The 17920-nt window shown below is 49.7% G+C and overlaps 7 protein-coding genes across 7 annotated transcripts; 6 read left to right on the top strand and 1 right to left on the bottom strand.

Annotated features, from left to right (window-relative positions):
• Positions 1-1999: 1999 nt before the first annotated feature.
• Positions 2000-4108, top strand: C7M61_000122 (glucan endo-1,3-beta-D-glucosidase; the record flags this gene model as incomplete). Its single annotated transcript, XM_024855580.1, has 1 exon — positions 2000-4108. The coding sequence occupies one exon, from the start codon at positions 2000-2002 to the stop codon at positions 4106-4108; it is 2109 nt and encodes a 702-aa protein (XP_024715179.1).
• A 96-nt stretch (positions 4109-4204) lies between these two features.
• On the top strand, positions 4205-4849 carry C7M61_000121 (uncharacterized protein; the record flags this gene model as incomplete). Its single annotated transcript, XM_024855579.1, has 1 exon — positions 4205-4849. One exon carries the CDS (start codon positions 4205-4207, stop codon positions 4847-4849), a length of 645 nt encoding a protein of 214 aa, XP_024715178.1.
• Positions 4850-4897: 48 nt separating this feature from the next.
• Positions 4898-6007, bottom strand: C7M61_000120 (palmitoyltransferase; the record flags this gene model as incomplete). Its single annotated transcript, XM_024855578.1, has 1 exon — positions 4898-6007. The coding sequence occupies one exon, from the start codon at positions 6005-6007 to the stop codon at positions 4898-4900; it is 1110 nt and encodes a 369-aa protein (XP_024715177.1).
• Positions 6008-6103: 96 nt separating this feature from the next.
• Positions 6104-7018, top strand: C7M61_000119 (uncharacterized protein; the record flags this gene model as incomplete). Its single annotated transcript, XM_024855577.1, has 1 exon — positions 6104-7018. The coding sequence occupies one exon, from the start codon at positions 6104-6106 to the stop codon at positions 7016-7018; it is 915 nt and encodes a 304-aa protein (XP_024715176.1).
• An 831-nt stretch (positions 7019-7849) lies between these two features.
• Positions 7850-9481, top strand: TRM1 (tRNA (guanine26-N2)-dimethyltransferase; the record flags this gene model as incomplete). The annotated part of the gene is made up of 1 exon (XM_024855576.1): positions 7850-9481. The coding sequence occupies one exon, from the start codon at positions 7850-7852 to the stop codon at positions 9479-9481; it is 1632 nt and encodes a 543-aa protein (XP_024715175.1).
• Positions 9482-10428: 947 nt separating this feature from the next.
• Positions 10429-12339, top strand: PLB3 (lysophospholipase; the record flags this gene model as incomplete). The annotated part of the gene is made up of 1 exon (XM_024855575.1): positions 10429-12339. One exon carries the CDS (start codon positions 10429-10431, stop codon positions 12337-12339), a length of 1911 nt encoding a protein of 636 aa, XP_024715174.1.
• A 4557-nt stretch (positions 12340-16896) lies between these two features.
• Positions 16897-17862, top strand: CCE1 (cruciform cutting endonuclease; the record flags this gene model as incomplete). Its single annotated transcript, XM_024855574.1, has 1 exon — positions 16897-17862. One exon carries the CDS (start codon positions 16897-16899, stop codon positions 17860-17862), a length of 966 nt encoding a protein of 321 aa, XP_024715173.1.
• Positions 17863-17920: the final 58 nt, after the last annotated feature.

The following is a 17920-nucleotide window of genomic DNA, read 5'->3' as shown; positions in this document are numbered from 1 at the left end:
TTTTTGGATTTTGGGGATTTCAGGCTTTTTGGGCTCTTTTGGGATTTGGTTGATGGGGTGGAATGTTGCAGCCATCGGAGGGATGAGACACACGGAAGGGTGAAAAGTTGAGTTTTCCGAGAAGAAGAAGAGGGAGGAAAAAGGCTTTTTTGTTAGTGGAGAGTCGAGAAGGGCGATGCTAAAAATCGGTCTTTTAGGGGAGTTTGGGCTGCCTTTGATGGTACGCTTCCTCTTTCGCAGCCAGTCCTAGGGTAGACAATGCAAGGTCACACGGGAAAAGACAGGGGGTTTGAAAAAGTTTGAATGTGTTCCACAAAAGCTGGTTTTCAAGGAATGTGCCGTTTCTTTTTTGTTTCACACCCCTTGTCCGTGGGTTTTCATGAATGGACACTAAGGGCATCGCAGCCATGAGGCGCAGACCCACAGTCTGTGGAAGAAGTGCATTATCTGTCAGCCGTGCCCTGTCCTCAAAAAATAGATTTTGATGGAATTGGGGATCAAGGAGATTTTGAAGAGATTTGTAGAAAGGTTGGTAGAGACTTGGTAGAAGTCGGGCGAGAAGTTTAGTGACTAGATGACGATGGTGGATATATCGATGGTGAAATTTCAATACATGGCGATGAGGTTCCGTGTATTTCCGTGGGCTTGGCAATTACGGCCTGACTAAGAAATTCTTCAGTAGTTATGGGGAAAAACTTGCAAGTTTCTTCGTATGGGCCGATAGGGATGGTGACTTCACAGCCCTATTGTAGTAAGGCTGCATGAACCAGATAAGCGGATGCACCAATCAGATTAGCAGATCCGCCTAGTGGACCCGTCCACAGCGGTGGCTTTTTGGAGTTTAGTTTCGATGGTAAAGAAAAACGCTGAATTGGGTTTCAGTGAGCTTTCTATGATGGACCGCTCAAACTACTCAGTGATCCATATCCTACCCCATGGATTCCAAAAAGCACCATCTCCCTGAAACCACAATTCCACTTCTTCAAAGACTTCAAGCAAAAGCCCAAAATCTACATTCTCTCCATCCACGGCTCTCCATTTGCACCCTCTCGTCTCGTACCTCGGCCGTTCTTGGCAGTCTCGGTTTGTAGCCTTGCACCGTTGATAACCAGGCGGCGCAGGATATTGTGCTTTTGGCCCCTGACAGCCCCAGATGCCAAGACGCTCCGTGCGTGGGGGAACCTGGGATTGTGAGGCTGCTTTTGAATGGATGGTTGGTGGTTTGTGGAGGTGGAGGATCCAAGTATTGAGGAGAGCGGCAATGAAGCAATGAATTATTGAATTCGTAGCAATGGGTCACGTAAGATGCAAAAGTGGTCCTTTTGGGATATTATAGGAACTTGGTGGTAGGGGCTTTGGGGTTTCAACTGTTGGTTGCAAAAGACCTGGGTACCACTAGTGTACAGCTCTGGAATGTGACAAAGTAGATCCAATGGAGCTGATAATGAGAAGAGAGGAAGTGGCGAAGAGTGAAAAGCTGTTAAAGAGATCCAAGTCTGGTTTTCTGTGGATCACTCTTTCTGGCCTGGGATGACCAGAGCGGCACTGACATCACTATGGCACTAAAACATGAAGCACAAAAATTGTATCATAAGTCCAGTCGGCAATTTAAACAGCTGCATTGAAAACATAAATCAACTTAGTTTCGCTACTCCTGTCCTGAATCCCAAGATCAAGCAGGATAGTTACTGAGATATGGCTGCAAACAAGCACCAATACAGCCTCCAACCAACCTCCCAACAAAGGCCCCAAATATCACTTATTGAACCACCAGTAGTAATACTATCAAAAACTGAAACCCTTTATGCCCTCAAAACCCACAATCCCACCCCAATCTCTTTAATGTCCCCCACCCTGGGGTACCCGGCCACGGACTGGCTGCGAAAAGTATATAAACCCCACCACTTCCCACATTCTTTTCCCTCACATACCACTTTTTCTTTTTGGCCCATAGCACTTCCGGCCCCGTAACCCACACCTCTACTTACCACTTCTAGCCATGTCCAACATCTTTGCTTCTGCCATCGCCACCGACGAGCCCATCGATCTCTTTGAACGCAAGAACGGAGAGACTGGTGTACCCAACGGTGTTTCCAACGACCTGCCACTCCAAACAAACTCGTTTTACTCCAACTTGCTTGTCGAAAATCAGGACTGTGCTGTTTGGACCCACCCTTACAGCGTCTGGAACAACAAGAAGGATAAGCGCTTTGGTCTTGGATTGTACCTTGCCAGAACCTCCGACAGGGTGTTTGGCGAAGGCGATCCTGCCGAGTACTTTACCCATCCTGTTGGCGAACAAAAGCTTGTGCTTTCGTCTTCGGACTTTAAGGAGGAGCCCGAGTTTTCGTTGAGAGACTTGTCCAAATTTGCAGCCACTGCTCGGTTCTCGTCCAAGTCAGAGAAGGACTGCCACCTCGACTGTCCTTTGGTCCAGGGCATGGGATTTGTTACTGGCGTCTACAGCAACTGTATTCCAAAGATCAGCTCGAGCATTGGCTTCAAGTCCATCGATGGTGACAAGAGTCCTCGTCTGGGTACCAACAAGTACAAGATTGAACTCGAGGACGGCACCCAGTGGTTCTTGTACGTTACTCTTTCCAACGAGGATTCTGTAAAATTGGCTTTGAAGGGCAAGAACGACATTATCGCCGAAAAGTCCGTTGACGGTGTGTTCCAGCTCTGCTTTGCTTCGGATGTTGATTCCAAGCACTACGACTCAGCAGCAGGCTGTTACGCCAAAAACGCCAGTATCGAGGCGTCCGTGGATGGCGACAAGTGTTCTTACTCTTTGAAGCTCAATACCGAGGGCAAGCTGAACAGCAACTCTGCTCTTTTCTTTGCCTTGCCTCACCATGTTGCAGCCTTTGACTCAGACACAAAGAACAAGGCCACCTCGCTCAAGTTGCCCACCACCACCAAGGGCGAGGCTGTGGGCGTTCTTCTGAACAAAATCACCATGGAGGAGAAGTTGACCATGAAGGATGTGGCGTGGGATCCAGCCACCACTATCGAAGGTAAGAAGGCCAATTTCTCCGACAATGCTCTCAAGGCTATCAAGGCTGCAGCACAGGAGGAAGCCGACAAGGACGTCAGTACCGAGCTGGACGGCGACTCCATGTATTTCAGCGGCAAGATCCTCGCCAAGTACGCCATTGTGCTTTCGGTGTGTCACAATGTGTTGAAGGACGATGGCCTCACCGACAAGTTGTTGCAGAAGATGAAGGACGCCTTGGACCGCTTCAAGTCCAACAAGCAGAAGTATCCTCTTTTCTACGATACCGCTTTCAAGGGTATTGTGTCGCTGGCGACGGAAAACGAGGACTTTGGTAATGGCCATTATAACGATCACCATTTCCATTGGGGCTACCACATTCAGGCTGCTGCCATTACCGCTTTTGTTGACCAGGAGCGTGGAGGCAAGTGGACTGACGAGGTGAAGCCCTGGGTGACGTCGTTGGTGAGAGACATTGCCAATCCTTCTTCTGACGATAAGCACTTCCCTGTGTTCCGTGCTTTTGACTTTTACAACGGTCACAGCTGGGCCAAGGGTCTTTATGCTTCTGCCGATGGTAAGGACGAGGAGAGCTCTTCTGAAGACTACAACCACGCCTATGCGCTCAAGCTCTGGGGCAAAGTGGTGAAGGACGAGAACATCGAGAGAAGAGCAGACCTCATGTTGGCGATCATGAGCAGATCCATGAACAGCTACTTTTTGATGGCGGACGACAACAAGGTGCAGCCTCTGGAGTTTATTGGCAACAAGGTCACGGGGATCCTTTTCGAGAACAAGGCCCACCACACCACCTACTTTGGCACCAACGAGGAGTACATCCAGGGCATCCACATGATCCCCATCAGTCCTGTTTCGTCGTTCATCAGAAAGCCCGAGTTTGTCAAGCAGGAGTGGGAGCAGAAGCTCAAGAGCCTTGTGGGTGACTTGGACGACGGCTGGAGAGGCATTTTGATGTTGAATGCTGCCTTGTTTGATCCAGACACCGCCTGGAAGTTTTTCAGCTCGTCTGACTTCAACAAGAAGCATTTGGACGACGGTCAGTCCAAGACATGGTCGTTGGCCTACTGTGCCGGAGTCGGGGCATCTTCGTAAGTACTATTCCGCTGAGCCTTGTGTATTCTCAGGCTCGGTGTAAAATGGGTGCAAATTGAATGCGAAAAATGTGTAGTAACATCAACACTTCGATGGATGGGGAAACGCCGCCTAGACATTGGAGATATCCAGGACGATGCTGATATATACGATCGGCTTGTGATTCGGCAGAAGCAGAAGGCCAAGAGGCCGAAAAAGCAGGAGGATCCGTATGATGATACTGAGAGGGTTCAGCTTCATGAGAGATTAGAAAGGGTTCAGAACAAGGGAAGGGAAAAGAAGGAACCGAAGAAGGTGGAGCCCATAGACGATGCCGAAGATCGTCCCACCTTGGTGGAGTCTGCAGAACTAGCCAACGAAAGGCTGGTTTACTCAATTCCCAATGTGAAAAGCTGGTGCCGTGAGATGCTAGACAAGTACGAGGATTTCGAGCTACACCTTTTGTTTGCGGATAAGCTGGTGAATGACGAGTTCAGGCGGTACCTAGGGCTAGTGGCTTCGGATTCACACGAAGATCCGGGCCTTTCCAAGATTCGAGAAGCCCTTTTCGTCAAGGTACTCAAAGACAGTATAGCCAAGCAAGATGCGAAAAAGAGCATGAAAGAGAGGTTCGTGGAGAGGTACAGCAGCCGGGAGGAGGCAATTGAGGAGGAGCGAGATCCAAAGAGTATTCGGAGAACCGCCAAAAAGTTCAAAGTGCCTCCCAGCCTAAAACAGCTTCTTGAGGGTAAGCCCGGTTAGCATGGGCCCCGTATGCTATTAATTATGCAGTGGTGGAAATTGACCCGCCTAGGTCGTCCACGGAATCCTGAAGAGCCGGTCCTGGACGTTGTTCCAGAACCCCTGGTCATAGACATTTACCAAATCGTGCTCCACCAGCGAGATCTTCCGCATGGTGTATTTGGGCTCCTCTTCAGCGGTCAATAAAATGCTCTCGTCGTCAAGAGCAAGATACGCTTTGGTATAGTCGCCCTTCCGGTCCATCATGGTGGCCTGTTCGGCAAACTGCTCGAGCTCTTCAATGTAAAACAAGACGCCAAGACGCACAAGGTGCTCGATTTCGCCCCACTTGTCGGCCTCGCTGGTGGTGACGCCCAAGTACAAGTAACGAACGTGCAACACGGTGAATATTGAAGTGATGGGCACGAAAATGGCTGTAAGAATGGCCAAAATGCCTGCTATGCGATTATGCTCGGTGGTACTCGTGATAAGCTTCCACCAGCCGAGCTGCAGATACTGTTGTTTCTGAGCCTGAAGCATCCAGAAACAGAGGACCCCTCCGTAAGCCATCAAGTTGACGTTCAGAAGGAGGTAGGCACAGAACCAGCGGTAGTTCCGGAGGCCAATGCAATTGTTCACCCAGAGGCAGTGGTGATCGTACAAAAGAACACACTTGTGGCACGTGGAGCAGTGTTTCGACCTGGCCGGTTTGGGCAAGTTGCAAGTGAAGCACTGCTTATCGAAGAAGATGAGACCGTTCGGCCGAAAGATTGTCGTGGCCTGGTGAACGTTTGATGCAGTGACTCTGCCGGGATCCACAAACGTCACCAATGCCGTGGAGGCTCCCAACGCTGCAATAGACACCGCGATCCAGAAGTTGTATAGGATGGAGTTCTTGATCAGAACCGGGAGTTGTCCATACACATTGGAGAAGAACAAATTCACACAGAAGCAGATGATCCCCACATAAAACAGCGGAATCAGCCACCGCGAAACCAGCCCGACTATAGGGTTCCCAGTGGTGAAGCCAACCACCCAATGAGCAGCATTCCCATTGGCCCGGTTCACCGCCTTATATAGACGATGGAGCCAGGTTCCTCTGAACCGAGGCTGGTCTCCGAAAAGAAGCACCGCCACAAGCGTCCCGAAAACGATTATTAGCGTGCCCAAGAGAAACATCAACTAGTTGGTCTTCGCATCCGTACATATATGGATTGTCAACACTTCTGCGCGGTTAATACTACTACTACCTACTACTACTACTACTCCACCACCATGACCGTAAACGACGACATTGTCTCCCAGCGAGACCTTGTACGGCACGTGCTTGAGGCCGTGCCATTTGGCAAAAACGAACAAAGACCCAGTTTCCTCGATGTGTACAATATATCCACAGAAGACATGGCAGCGTTAGACTTCTCTGAAGCAGCGTGGGACCTGCGTTTCCCAATCCAGGTGAATAAGCTCTTGAAGTTGGGTATCTCGTTTGGAAACCTTCTCAAGATGCTTGAAAATGAACAGAAAGCCCTGGAGGCCAAGGAGGCTCGTGATGCACAAATGGCTAAAAAGGCTCCTACCCAAACGGTGGACCCGTTCAGTGATGACTACGACGGCTTGAAGGGGAATAAAGTACAGGTATACCATATCCGCTTCGCCCAGAATTTGTTCCACATTCTCAAAAACTTTGACATTGGCTCCTCCCCATATTCTGCCCAAAAGACCAAACTAACGCCCGTGGACAGCGACCAAACCTCGGCCAATGGCTCCCAAAACAGTCTGAACGGCGTCAATGCTTCACCTATAAAGCTTAGCTCGCGTCAGTTGCTTATCGAGAAGCTCGAAATTAACATTCGTCTTGACGCGTTGTTCACCTACAAGGTCGTGCTTCTACTCCTCCTCCAGATCTACGACATCCTCGAGCTGCTGCTACGAGAATTGCCCGAGGCGCCTGAGAAAGGCGGCACGCGTGACGGCGACACTTCTTCTCTATTATCGTATACATCGCTTAATCTGAGTGGAACGCCCAACTCAGAGTTTGTGCTGTCCACAGACGACTATGTGCGTCTCACCAAGGCGATTTTACACCGTGTTGACGCTGGCATCGTGGGTCCTTTCGTGCAGACCTTGGTGACCGAGCTCGTGGACACTAATGTTGCTGGTGCTTTCCAGACACTCATCACCAACATCTAATTATGGAAAGTACCAATTGGCAAACCTCCTCCAGAGCACATGTGCTGTGCGCCGCCCTAGAAGCTTTCCCACAAGCGGCACTATGACGAAATTGACGAGTCCCTCGATCTGCTTGATGGACTCTTCCCACTGCTCTTGCGCGGTGAGGTAGTATTCCGAATCCAGCTCGGAATAGTAATCGATGTCCGTGTCATCTTCCTGAGGCTCTGTTTGAGCGAGATCGGCAAGATCCAGGGTGTCTATTAGCGTGGGATAGGACATGGGTGGTTGTTGAGGGAGTGGTTCGGTTTTGACCACTGAGGAAGGTGCAGGAGACAGCGACCAGGAGACACCCGTTGAAGGTGGAGCTCCTCCAAGGCGGTGTACCATAAAAAGAATAAAGGAAGAGCAGTATGGGCAAACAATTACAATGTCGAGTCTATGGACACGTCGATTTTTGCGTATTCATGATCCGACCACGGAGAGGTTTGCCGCATGTTGCCGGTATGGCTGCAACACTAATCACAAAGAGCGCCAGCATTCACGGAAGCAAATTAACTACAATGTTCAAAGCCCGATCTTTGCCTCCAGAATGCGTTTTGCTATGTTGTTCATGCCGGTTGGGCCATGGGGCCTTGTACTTACTATGTATTATGACATACACGACTATGACGAGCCGTGGAGGGCCCGTCTCCACGTAGGCGGCACATTGTGCCAATCGAGCCCGAAGCTCACAAAATGTCTTGCTAAATCATTCTTTATCCTGGTTGTCTGGTTTCACCCAGTATGGTGATGATCATCGCGATGCGAAAAATTGGTATGCTTCGTTTGATCCCCAGATTCCTCCGCAAAATGGCCATCAACGTCGAGGACTACAACGTGATCAAGGAGGGCAAAGCCCTGGTGCTTGTGCCGAAGCAGGAGACGGTTTTCTACAACCACATCCAGCAATTCAACAGAGATCTCTCTGTTATGGCAGTGAGAGCCTGGTTGGACCAGCATAATGAGACCAGGCTGAAGAAGAGAAAGATTGACGAGAACGGCGAAACCAAGACTGTCGAAGACAAGAAGTTTGTTCGTATTCTCGAAGCTCTCTCAGCTTCGGGGCTCAGAGCATTACGGTACGGTCATGAAGTGCCCCAAGTATCGAAAATCATCGCCAACGACTTGCTTCCAGCTGCCGTTGAATCCATCAACCGGTCGGCCGAGTACAACGATCTCCTGAAGTTGGTCCAGGGCCACGAAGGCGACGCCATAGCGTACATGGGCTCGATTCCTGAGAAAGACAGATTCCATGCTGTGGACTTGGATCCATACGGAACAGCAGCGCCATTCTTGGAAAACGCCGTGAGAGCCGTGTTGGACGACGGCTTGCTTATGGTCACTTGCACGGATGCTGGTGTTCTCGCTGGTAACGGGTACCCAGAGAAGTGCTATGCTTTGTACGGAGGTAGTAACTTTGGCAACACCAGCTTTGGTCTGGACACCAACCACGAGGCTGGTCTTCGGCTCATGCTTTCCACCATTGCCAGCGTGGCCGCCAAGCACAAAAAGGCCATTGAGCCTGTGCTCAGTTTGAGCATTGACTACTACTTCAGAGTGTTTGTGAGAGTCAAGACCAGTCCAGCCAAGGTCAAGCAATTGGCCTCGACCATGATGATGATCCACCATTGCATTGGCTGTGGCTACCGTGTGGAGCAGAGAATGGGCCGTAACACAGGAGGTAAGTTTCAGACCCCAAAGGCCGCTTCTGTGGGTCCTAACTGTCCATGCTGCAACAGTCCTTTCCACGTTGCTGGGCCTATGTGGGGAGGCAACCTCCACAATCACGAGTTCATCGACAAGGTGCTAGAAATCAACTCCAGTGCAGACAAGCAGGTGTACGGCACCACTGAGCGGATCAAGGGTATGCTCATGTTGGCCAAGCAGGAGCTCGAGACGCCGTTCTACTTCAGTCTAGGCCGTCTACCCAGCTTGTTTAGAGCATCCACGATCCCAATCACAGAATTCACCCGTGCCGTGGGCAATTTGGGCCACGATGTCTCGCTCACGCATGCCAAAGCCAATGCCATCAAGACCACCGCTCCTTGGGAGGACATTCTTTTGATTGCGGCCAGGTGGCTACGCAAGGGCAACGAAAAGAGGCTCCAAGAGCTCAAGGGCAGCTTGGACAGTGCCAAAAACGTGGAAAAGAGGAAACAGAAGGAGGAGACCATCAAGCAGCTTGAAGCCAACCCGGACGGCAGCTCGAGTCTCAGCGAGACGCTGGCAGGGTACAGGGCGCTCCAGAAGCTTGAAAACGACAAGAGAGAGGTTGATTTTGACACAAACAACGAGGTGAGCGATAAGATCCACAGGCTCCGGAAAATCAAGATGTTGCGGTACCAGGAGAGCCCGGCCAACTGGGGTCCCAAGGCGCGTCCTGGCAAAAAGCAAAAGACAGACAAGCAGGACGACAAGAAGGGCAAAGAGGAAAAAGAGTAGGGGTTCACTTGACATTCACGTTATGTGTCAACGCATGCGCCGTGCAGAAGGCTTAGACGACATGTCTCAAAAGCGGGCCATACCAGTGTGTAGGCGATATAAGGAAGATAAGGAGGGACGATTAGCATTTGAAGATGGGTGATGTAGAGAAGGCTGGTAATTTGGTGGGTTTCTGTTGCTGCATTGCGTCAAGGGTGCATCAAATTGGTGCATCGGCACTTCGGAGCCTAAAGAGCCTTGGTAGATCGGCCTCAATTGGGCAGATGCAATTGAAAATACACAAGCGGATTTGGCAGAGCCGGGAGAACACCACTACAGCCGCTAAACCCGCAAACGGCAAATTCTTCAAATGGCCGTTTCCGAAACACCAAAGCCGCCAAACCATCAAAGCCGCCGAAACAACATACCCGTAAAACCCGCTCAAGCCCACCCTATCGTTACCACGCCACGATGCTTTTCAGTTGCGGTCTCGCTTACCTTCTAAGACAAGCGCCCCACCTCCAGTGTCTCAGTTGAATAAAAGCTAATTAAGCTTCATTGACGGAATTTTTTTTTGAAGTATCCAGCATTTCAGCATTTTCTGCTGTCAATGGAATATTTTCAATTCACTGACAGACGCCCATTGTTCCCAGCCATTCCCAAGGGCCCCCATCGTTCCCCGGCCTCAGCCTACTTCACTGCACGGCGCGTACTTCGGGGCCATCGGCCCAAAGCGAAGCCCACGAAATGCCCACAATTGCACGAAAAAAGCAGCGGATCGTGGTCATTTAAATAGTATTCCGATCGGGAGCCGGCGGAAAAAGCCTGCGCCTTGACACATCGTGTGGGGCCTTCCTCGCAGATATTTTCCTTTGTTGCGCTCTCATGCTTGTCATCGTACATAAGCATCAACAGCCGCAATCTTTCTTCCACAACATCTCCCAAAAACATCTCTTCTTTTTCTTTCCATGAAGTGGCTGGTGATAGCTTTGGCGTGTGCCGTTCCGGCGTTGGCCAAGTCCCCGACAGACCTGTATGCCCCAGGCAAAATCGACTGTCCTTCTGGCAGTCTTGTGAGAGGATCCCAGAACATCAGTGAATGGGAGGCCGATTGGATCGAAGAACGCAACAAAATCACCGACAACAACCTCCGGTACTTCCTCAGCGAGCTGAACATGACCGACTTTGACGCGGACCAGTTCTTGTCCAACACCACCGACGGCAGATCCATCAAGATCGGTGTGGCCTTTTCTGGTGGTGGTTACAGAGCCATGTTGGCTGGTGCTGGTGAGTTGGCGGCTTTGGACAACAGAACCAGAGGCGCCAACGAAAAGGGCTTGGGCGGTTTGCTCCAGGCGTCCACTTACCTCACTGGTTTGTCGGGAGGTAACTGGTTGGTGGGTACCATTGTGATGAACAACTTCACCTCGGTCCAGAACATTATCGACGAAAATGAGCTTTGGGACTTGAAGCACTCCATCGTCAACATGGGCGGCTGGAACCCCATCAAGATCTTCAACTACTACAAGAACTTGGGTGACACCGTTGGTGATAAGCAGGATGCTGGCTTTGAAACTTCCTTGACGGATACATGGGCCAGAGCCTTGTCCCACCAGTTTTTTACCGAAGACTCCGGCTACGGCGCCACGTTGTTGTGGTCGGATATCCAGGAGATGAACGCCTTCACCAACCACGAAATGCCTTTCCCTATTGTGGTTGCCAACGGTAGAACTCCAGGCACCCAGTTGATTTCCGCCAACTCCACCGTTTTCGAGGTGAGTCCTTACGAGCTTGGTTCCTGGGACCCTTCCTTGCAGTCCTTCTACCAGACAAAGTATCTTGGAACCGAGACCAAGGAGGGTGAGAACAACGGTACTTGTGTGGGTGGATTCGACAATGCCGGTTTCATCATGGGTACTTCCTCCTCCTTGTTCAATCAGTTCGTGCTTCAGATCAACACGACTTCGTTATCCAGCACGATCAAGTCGATCGTCAGCTCGCTTCTCAATAAGGTCTCTCATGCGGAGGACGACATTGCCGTCTATAAGCCAAACCCCTTCTACGACGTCAGCAATGCCACTTACACAAGCATTGTCAAGAACGATACTTTGTACTTGGTGGACGGTGGCGAAGATGGTCAGAACGTGCCATTGTACCCACTCATTCAGCCTGTTCGTGATGTGGATGTCATTTTCGCTTATGACAACTCCGCAGACACCGACGCATCGTGGCCTGCTGGTCTTTCGTTGATCAAGACGTACGAGAGACAGTTCGATAAACAGGGTAACGGGTCCATCTTCCCATACGTTCCCGACTCGAACTCTTTCATTAACCTTAACCTCACAGCCCGTCCAGCATTTTTCGGTTGTGATGCTAAGAACTTGACCTCGTTGCTTGACGACGATATGGAGGATGACGATGTCTACAAGTCGCCTTTGATTGTGTACACCGCCAACAGACCCTTCACGTACTACTCCAACAGAAGCACATTCAAGCTTTCTTATGAGCAGGCCGAAAAAGTCGGCATGATCAAGAACGGTTTTGAAGTGGCCTCCCGTTTGAACTCCTCCCTTGACGAAGAGTGGAGAGCCTGTGTGGGATGTGCCATTATTAGAAGAGAGCAAGAGAGACAGGGCATTGAGCAGCTGGACCAGTGTAAAGAGTGTTTCCAGCAATACTGCTGGGACGGATCTTTGGACAGCCGCCTGCCTTACGTCAACTTCACCACCGAAGGTACCACCAACGGAACCGAGGATAACGGTAACAGAACCGTCAGTGGGGCTGTTTCTCTTTTCGCAGCCAATGGCGGCAGATTCGAATGGCTCAAGCCTGTGGGCTATGCCGTTCTTGTGGCTCTTGCCTTCTCCATCAATATCTAGACGATCATCCACGCTAGACGATTAGACATTAATATCGATTAGAATCATTAGACAATATAAAACATTGCAGCCATACAGTGTAGGCTTCGAAAGTGAGGGCTCCCAACGGAAGGCTTTGAATAGAGCTCCGAGACTCCGATATTTTCACCGAGTCCAGAGCAAGCATCCTGCTTAGGTCCGGTGGTTCTTTCGTCACCTATGATGCAGAATGGAGTACAACCACATTCACCACTTTCTCCAGTATAGCCCAAAAACAATGAAAATGCACCAAAGCGGACCAAATGGACCCAAAACAACCCACCAAAGCTAATTGCCAAATTCACCAAACCTTAAGAATGCAACCCACCAGCACTATGGAAAATCGCAACCACCACCCCAGGATCTACATCCACATTACAAACCAGCAAGTATGACCAGCAAATATGACCCACGAGGACCATTAACTCCAAACTAATGCCCCGACGATCACCAGCCCAACTTGCAGGCTCTACTGGGATCTTGGCGATCTGATCGAAGCCTCCAATTGTTTCCATACCTCAGATACTCACTGTTTAGATGGGAGGCTTGAAAAGTTGCTATTTTCAGCAACACGGCAATGATATCAGAGAACGTCTACAATGAAGGTGGTCCACACTTCCAGATTGCTCATCTCCACATGCACAGACCTGAGGAGTTTTTCACCCTTGAGCTATCCCGTATGTGTCTGACTCCACCCTGGTGCTTTTGACTTCTCCGAGAATATCTCCACTATCTGGCCCCACTGCGCTGCGGCAAAATCAGGGACCAATTTGATTGAGCATAGGACCAACGTTGTAGAGCATATTGTGGAAGGAGAGTAAATACATTATTTTAAAATTTCTTACAAATGTAACAGAAATGGAGCCTGGGAAAAGAAACCGGGTAGGTCGGGCGATTGACAGATCCAGGGCACGTAACCGGCTGCGCCGAAAAAGTGCTCTTTTGCGGCATGGCTGGGACAAAGCTTAAAGTGAAAAGGCAGAAGGTGTCAAAGTTACGTAAAAAGCCTGGTGAATTCGACCGAACGGCTACTGAGTTTGCAAGTAAACAAGGTGAAAAATGTACAGGGGCACGGCGACCAGCCCCCTGGGGCTGAGCCTGACTTTGCATCTATAATTAACATTTTGTAGTTGGAGTGTAGATATAGAGAGGCAGTGCTAGGTGTCAGGTGACAGAAGGTTCACGTGGGTGGGGTCAAGAAGCGTCAGGTTGGAATTCCGGTTGCAAAAATAGGAGGCTGCCGGAAAATCTCATGACAGGAAACGTGTATACAGTGACAAGCATTGTTCACACAATGCGCCTGCATATAAGCCCACGTTGCACAAGGAGCAAAAAATTGAAAAGAAAGGCGTCTCGAGCACGCTGCAGGACTCGGTGAAAAAATTTTCGAGCCACAGCTTAGGTCCCGGGCTTTCCATAGTAAACAGTGACTCAGGTTTCTACACTAACAAATTATTGCCGATTATCCATTAAAAGCTCTATTATTAAATTAACTTAACCCACTTACAACAACATGGCGACACCAGCGGCGGCGGCGACACCGAAGACACCAGCACCGAAAGCCTGGGCAGCACCAGAGTCTGGAGAGCCGTTAGAACCGTTGGAACCGTTGGAACCGTTGGAAGAGTTGGTGCTGTTGGAGCCGTTAGAGGCGTTAGCAGCGGAGACGGCGGTAGCGGCGGTCAAAGCGATGACAACAGTGGAGAATTGCATTGTAGTTGTGATGAAGAAGAAAAAAAAGAAGATTCCAGGGGGATGGGCTCGGGTATTTATAATGAACAGGGCAGGCACTGTCTGCAGTCCATGTGATATTGAGGCGGGAGGAACCAGCAGGATGTTGACAGAGGCGGCCACGGTCCGTGTGCAGGAGTGCAGATGTTGCAGGAGGCGCAGACGCAAAGTGGGACGCCCTGGGGCCACGAAAAAAAAGAAAAAAAAAGAAGAAAAGAGTGCGATGGAAAAAAAAAAAAAAAATAAAAAAATTAGCATACCTTGCTGCAGGGTGCCAGAGCGTGGCCGTCACGGTCGCCCAAAGGAGAAAAAAAATTCCAAAGCGGTTAGCGTATCGGCGGCAGACTAGCAACGCCACAAAGCAACCCACCAAGCCAACCAGAAAAAAAAAAAAGTGAAAATAACAAAAAACGGCAAAGCCTGAATAGTTTCAACGGCCCCGTCTGCCGCCTCGTCAAAGAAACTTCATTCCCTTTTTTCACATTCCCCTATGGTTTCGTCGTCGCCACCACCGTCACATAAGAAAAGGCACCACTTCACGAAATGCACCTCCGCCTGTTTGGCTGCGAAATGAACCTCCACCATGCGCACATCTCTGAGTCAGACAACCGTGGCTCTGCGAAACCAATGACGCATTTTCACACTACGACACGAAAATAGACAGGCAGTGGAGGCATGGAAAATGCAGTTTTCGAGGATTCCAGGGGACAGGCGGATGACACATTGAGCGAAAAGTTCCCCTAATGTGCTCGCCTGACGTGCCCGGCATTGTCTGCACCTTCCATGAAGCCTACCGCCAGAGATAAGCTGGATTGAATGGACATGTTTTCCGTTTTTGCCTCCTCCAATCTTCAATTCTAAATTTTTTCTAAAACCGCTTCTACCTTCTACCACTTCTACAACTATTCCACCACTTCCACCTCTTCACCACCCCACTGTATCTGGTAACCGCCGGGCCTCAGCTCCAAGCCCGTCGCTACTATCTAAGCAGATAGCGTTATTCCAGCAGCCCACCGCACACCGCAGCCTCTACAGGGTAACTTTCGTCCCGCCCGGCGCAAAATGGCACCCCTGTGGCTCCCGACGTTTTGTGGCAATTTCCACCTCCACTGCGTTATCAGCACTGATCCCGAAAATTACGCTTTCGCCTGTTTTTCAAAAAATTTCACCCTATGGGCCTCATTGGTCAGCCCCACGGAACAGCCCCGCCGTGCCCCTGAGGGCTTAACTCGACACCCAGCGCCAATAAGAGCCTACCGTGGTATCTGCCGCCGAGCAGCATGAAGGTTGCTGCACCCGAAGTTGAGCTTTACGGAGCAGGCGGAGCAGGCGGAGCAGAAAAGAAAAAAACGGTGCCAACTCTCGTAACCACCAGTTCGTCTGGTTTGCCAGAATCCCACCCCATTTTGTTTAGTACTTTTTGCTTTGCTTATCTGGGCGTCCACGCTGGGCGGGTATACGCCAAATCCAAAGATAGCACCAGCGCGTTCACCCACCGTGTCTGAGTTGCAGCCATTTTTTTTTTTTTTTTCGGTTCTCATTTTTTGGGCAGCCACGGTGATTTTTTCCTCTTCAGGTAAGGTGGGGCTCCGGAAAAAAAAGTGAGCCTTTCCTCCTCCACTGTAATTAAGGCATGGAAGCTGCGAGAGCCCCACGCGGCCTTGTCCGTTTCTTGGTATTTTTGCAAGTTTTTTGCGAGTTTTTTTCTTATCAATGTGGGTTCTCTGATTCGTCAACCGGGTCCTCGCTATCCGTTGTTTCTGCTTTTGGTTCTATGAGATCTTGCAGCCAAGCCAGCAACGTCCGGGGCTTCCAGAGCAAGAGATTTTCCGAAAGTGCCGACATCGCCTCCGGATAAACTGGAAATGGCGGACTGTTTAGATTTCACGGCCATAGCAAGCATATTTGGTCCGAATTGGGAGCTTCTACGCTGGAAGTCCGGAAGTGGTTACATCAAAGCCATGTTTGTAGATGGAGAGCCCGTTAAGCCACCACCAGCCGTTTGTAGTCTTTGTGATGGGATTTGATCACAAAAGGTTTTTCATCGATCACGGAGATAATTCAATTTTGTGATTTGGGGGTGGGCGTTTTGTGCAATTGACTCTTTGGGTATGGTTGCCAAGGCACTGAACCGGTAGTTTACGGACCCCTTGATCTGATCGCTTGCTGGAGCATAAGGGCGAGACCATAGTTTGCTTAGTTGACTCACACGACGGTAACTTGGCCAAATAGAAATTAGAGTTGCAGCAGGGTCGCTTATTCTGTGCCATGGGCGCGATGCTCTGGTAGCGGTTGCTCAACGATCTGATATTGGGTGGAACACAAAGTCAAAGTCGCTGCAAACTCGGGGGTTTATTAAAGAAAAATAGAGGAAACAATTGTGGTGGTTTCGAAATTGTGGAGTCTTTTGGTGCTGATTGCTTGTGGCAGTGGAGGTCTTCATAATTATCATGATCGCCATGAGCCAAACATCCTTCTCCATGAAATTTTGAAATTCTGCAATTGGCTGCAATCCAGCTGCATTTACAATTTTTCCAATCTACGGCTCATGAAACCGAAAATTTCAGGACTACCAGTCTATCAAAACCATCTATCAATGGCCTCATCCAGCTTTAACCCACACCGATCCCCAAACATCCCCTTTTTAACACCCACCCAAAAGTTCCAGTTCACCTCATTCCCAAATCCACCAAATCCACAAATTTCACCAAATCCAACAAATCCCACAAATATCCTATATCTTTTGTCCCACCTTCACTCCACCACTCCACCCATAGTCTATTTACCAAACGCGAATCTCAAAACAATATGCTCCAGCGTCAAAAGCTAGCCACCCTCCATGGCCTCGCTCTACATTGTGGATATCCAGCAATCGGCAACAAAACGGCCCGTGTGAAGGCCATTGAAGAGCTGTGCTTTTCTGTAAACACCCAACCACTCAACATCTTGTCTATAGACATTGGCATCAAGAACTTCTCGTACGCTAAGCTTCTGTACAAGGGGGTTCCGGCGAAGCTGATCGGTTTGTTCGACTGGAATCACGTCAATTTGCATAATCGGTTTGGTCTACCGGAGGCGAACTCGTCTACACTGCTTCTGAAGTCGTACATGGCTCAGTTGGCTGTTCTGGTGGTGGATCAGATCTTATTGGGAGAATGGGTTCCCTCCTTGATACTCATGGAGAGTCAGAGAACGCGGTCAAATACAAATCTGGCGACTTTGCCCAATGTCTTGTTGAACTACACTTTGGAACACATGATATACGCTGCGTTTGCAGCCAGACAGCATACCCATCCAGCATTCAAGGACGTGCCCATTGTGGCCACAAACTCCACAAAGATGGTCAATTTTTGGATGAATCGTTTCGTCAATAAGGACAAGAGGATGACTGCAACGTTCTCCAAGAAACTACGAGCTGGTCTCTTATTCGGTTGGCTTTCAAATGCGAAAAGTTCACCAATCGATCTTTCTGAATTATCATCGAGGCTCCCAGACGACTTTGCCAGCTTCAGCTACCGAAAGAAGGTCTCAGCGTTTTTGGACTCTTTTTCGTTTGAAACGCTGCCGGGAAAGGCCGACGATTTGGTCGACTGTCTCTTATACAACATTGCATCTTATCAGCAGCTCCGCCATCACCTCGAATTGCAACCTTACATCAAAGAGGATAAAGATGTCGAAGAGCTCGTTCATCGTTGGGACGAGTCCCATATCGCTTACGTCAAACCTGTGGTTGATGAATTCGATCTTGAGTTCAGACCAGAGTATGCCCCATGATCACCATCTGCATTTGCATAAATATACACCAACGCTCATTACTTGTCTTTTCTTTGTA

This window comes from Candidozyma pseudohaemuli (assembly GCF_003013735.1).
Source record: "Candidozyma pseudohaemuli strain B12108 chromosome Unknown scaffold00001, whole genome shotgun sequence".
Classification (NCBI taxonomy): Eukaryota; Fungi; Ascomycota; class Pichiomycetes; order Serinales; family Metschnikowiaceae; genus Candidozyma; species Candidozyma pseudohaemuli.
The sequence above is the reverse complement of the archived record's forward strand: the minus strand, read 5'-3'. Positions and strand labels throughout refer to the sequence as shown.